The sequence below is a fragment of the Daphnia carinata genome, unplaced genomic scaffold (genome assembly GCF_022539665.2).
Source record: "Daphnia carinata strain CSIRO-1 unplaced genomic scaffold, CSIRO_AGI_Dcar_HiC_V3 NW_026453053.1, whole genome shotgun sequence".
Lineage (NCBI taxonomy): Eukaryota > Metazoa > Arthropoda > Branchiopoda > Diplostraca > Daphniidae > Daphnia > Daphnia carinata.
In genome coordinates, this window is record NW_026712518.1 from 1 (window position 1) to 2,164 (window position 2,164).

The 2,164-nt window shown below is 40.4% G+C and overlaps 1 protein-coding gene across 1 annotated transcript; it reads left to right on the forward strand.

Annotated features, from left to right (window-relative positions):
- Positions 1-506: 506 nt before the first annotated feature.
- LOC130697756 (uncharacterized) lies at positions 507-1,754 on the forward strand. The gene has a single exon (XM_057520562.1). It carries the CDS (start codon positions 507-509, stop codon positions 1,752-1,754), a length of 1,248 nt encoding a protein of 415 aa, XP_057376545.1.
- Positions 1,755-2,164: the final 410 nt, after the last annotated feature.

Consider the following 2,164-nt stretch of genomic DNA (forward strand, 5'->3'; position numbering starts at 1 on the left):
CTCGTAACTTTATAGTAAAACAAGAAGAGGAAGCAAACTCAAATAACAATTTTGTATTCTCAACTAACATTATCCACAAAATCAAAAGCTAATAACAAAGTCATTAGGAGGATCAGTATCCATATAAACATGCTCGAAATCAAAAGGCTTTTCAAAAATTCTTGTGAAAGGCAACATCTCTTCATCATACTAAAGAAACAAACTCACAAAGAAAATAAAACGCAGGAACACCTAAAATGAAAATGACAATGACTAAAAAAGGAATAAGGAAAGTTCTACAATCAAACGGCTTATATGTCAATTCGCCCGCGAAGGGATATGAGACCGAAAAGGAACATAATTAAATGCAAGACAAACCTGCTTTCAATTTAAGAACAGTTAAACAAAAGTTAAAGAAGAAAGATTCCCAAAATGAATTAACTAACCCCTCCCAGTGTCTCAACGACAAAACTCCGACAAAGTTCCACAAAGCAAAGTGTCATCAAAACTAAACCATTCCTCTCAAAATGGCAAACAACATCACCAATCAAGATAACGAAATGGACGTAATCATCATCCCACAGGACCAAAAGGAACACGAGTTAATAATCATTAGCGATACTGAAAGTGAGAAAAGCCAGCAAGAAAACGGAGAAAAAGATAGTGCTAAAAGTGCGGATGTAAACAGGCAAATAGTGAAAAACGCAGAATGGATCGGAATCAAAACCGAAAAGAACGATTTTTCTGAGCTAGAGAGGAAAAATAAAGACAGCAGTGAATCGAGTGACGACGACACCAAGGAGATAAATGCATATAGTGAAATAGAACCCGACATGGAAAGTGCCTACAGTAACGAATATATATTGGAAAATAACAGTGACACCGGCTTCCAATATGTCCCACCCCACGGTGCCGAATTAGAAAATAACAGTGACACCGACATACAATGTGAGCCGCCCCAAAAACGGAGCAGGCCGAATGACGAACAAAGGGAAAAGAAAGCCTGCGAAAACTGTCGGATGAAAACGATAGCACCACTTTCAACGGAGCGAGCGGAAAAAATTCAGCTGCATCGACAGGCCACAATTGACCTAGAAGCCGGAAAACTTAATGATGGAAGCTTATCCATGATGGAAGCTCCAGTACCAACTATAAGGAGGTGCATCCAAAGCAAATTAGAATCGCTAGGATGTTGGCCAAGGCAAAAAATGGCTATATTCCTCGATAAACGATACGACGAAGGACGTACCCTACTTCACACCAGTATAGAAAGGAACAGGTACGACATAACGGATGCCTTACTTTCCTACGGAGCGAATCCCGAGATAATGTATCAAGGGAACACAATCGGACATTGGGCAGCAACCAACAACGATTTATTCTTGATAAGAATACTAAAACACAACTGCGAATTCACAAATCGCAATAAAGACGGAGAAACCCCACTGATAACGGCAATATCACACAAAAATGAAGAATGCGCAAGACTAATTTGTACCCCAACAAACATCAAGATAGCAACAAACGAGGGCAAAACCGCCTTACACTACCTCGCCAGGTACGGTCTCGAAGACTTGGCAACGCAAATCTGCACAAAAAGAATAATCGACGTCAACCAACAAGACGAAACGGGCACAACCGCCCTACACGATGCAGTGAGATACAAACAATCAGACATGATCGAGTTACTGCTTCTACACGGAGCAGATACAAAAATAAAAGACAACCGTGGACATACGGCTATGTCAAACAATGAAAGCACAAACGCACTATAATCAAGACGAAGATAGAACCGGTTTATTCAACCATAGCCATCATTTGTATTCATAGAAGCAACTATAGTTGGTGACGGAAAAAGAAGAAGGAGAGAAAATTTCTTCTAAAATTCAGGTGAAGGAACAAGTTTTATTATTCAGCCGTAGGTTATAGTCGGTGATAGAGAAGCGCATATTGGAGGACCAATTCTTCTCATCGAAGGGGGGGGGGAGGAATGTAACGAGCCCAAAGGCTATCCGAAGACAGCCACACCCTCAACATCCCTCAAGCGTTTCACGAGTGAAAGTGAACGTATCCCCACCCATTTTACCTTCAAATGTGTGTTAGTTAGTAGTATAAATACAGCATGTTTGAACCTTGTTAAATCGGAATTGTTACGACGATTCACTGCAATACACGAGGTTATGAA

Excerpts from the sequence above, each read along its gene's own strand:
- LOC130697756 (XM_057520562.1), top strand. The coding sequence starts at position 507 with ATGGCAAACAACATCACCAATCAAGATAACGAAATGGACGTAATCATC.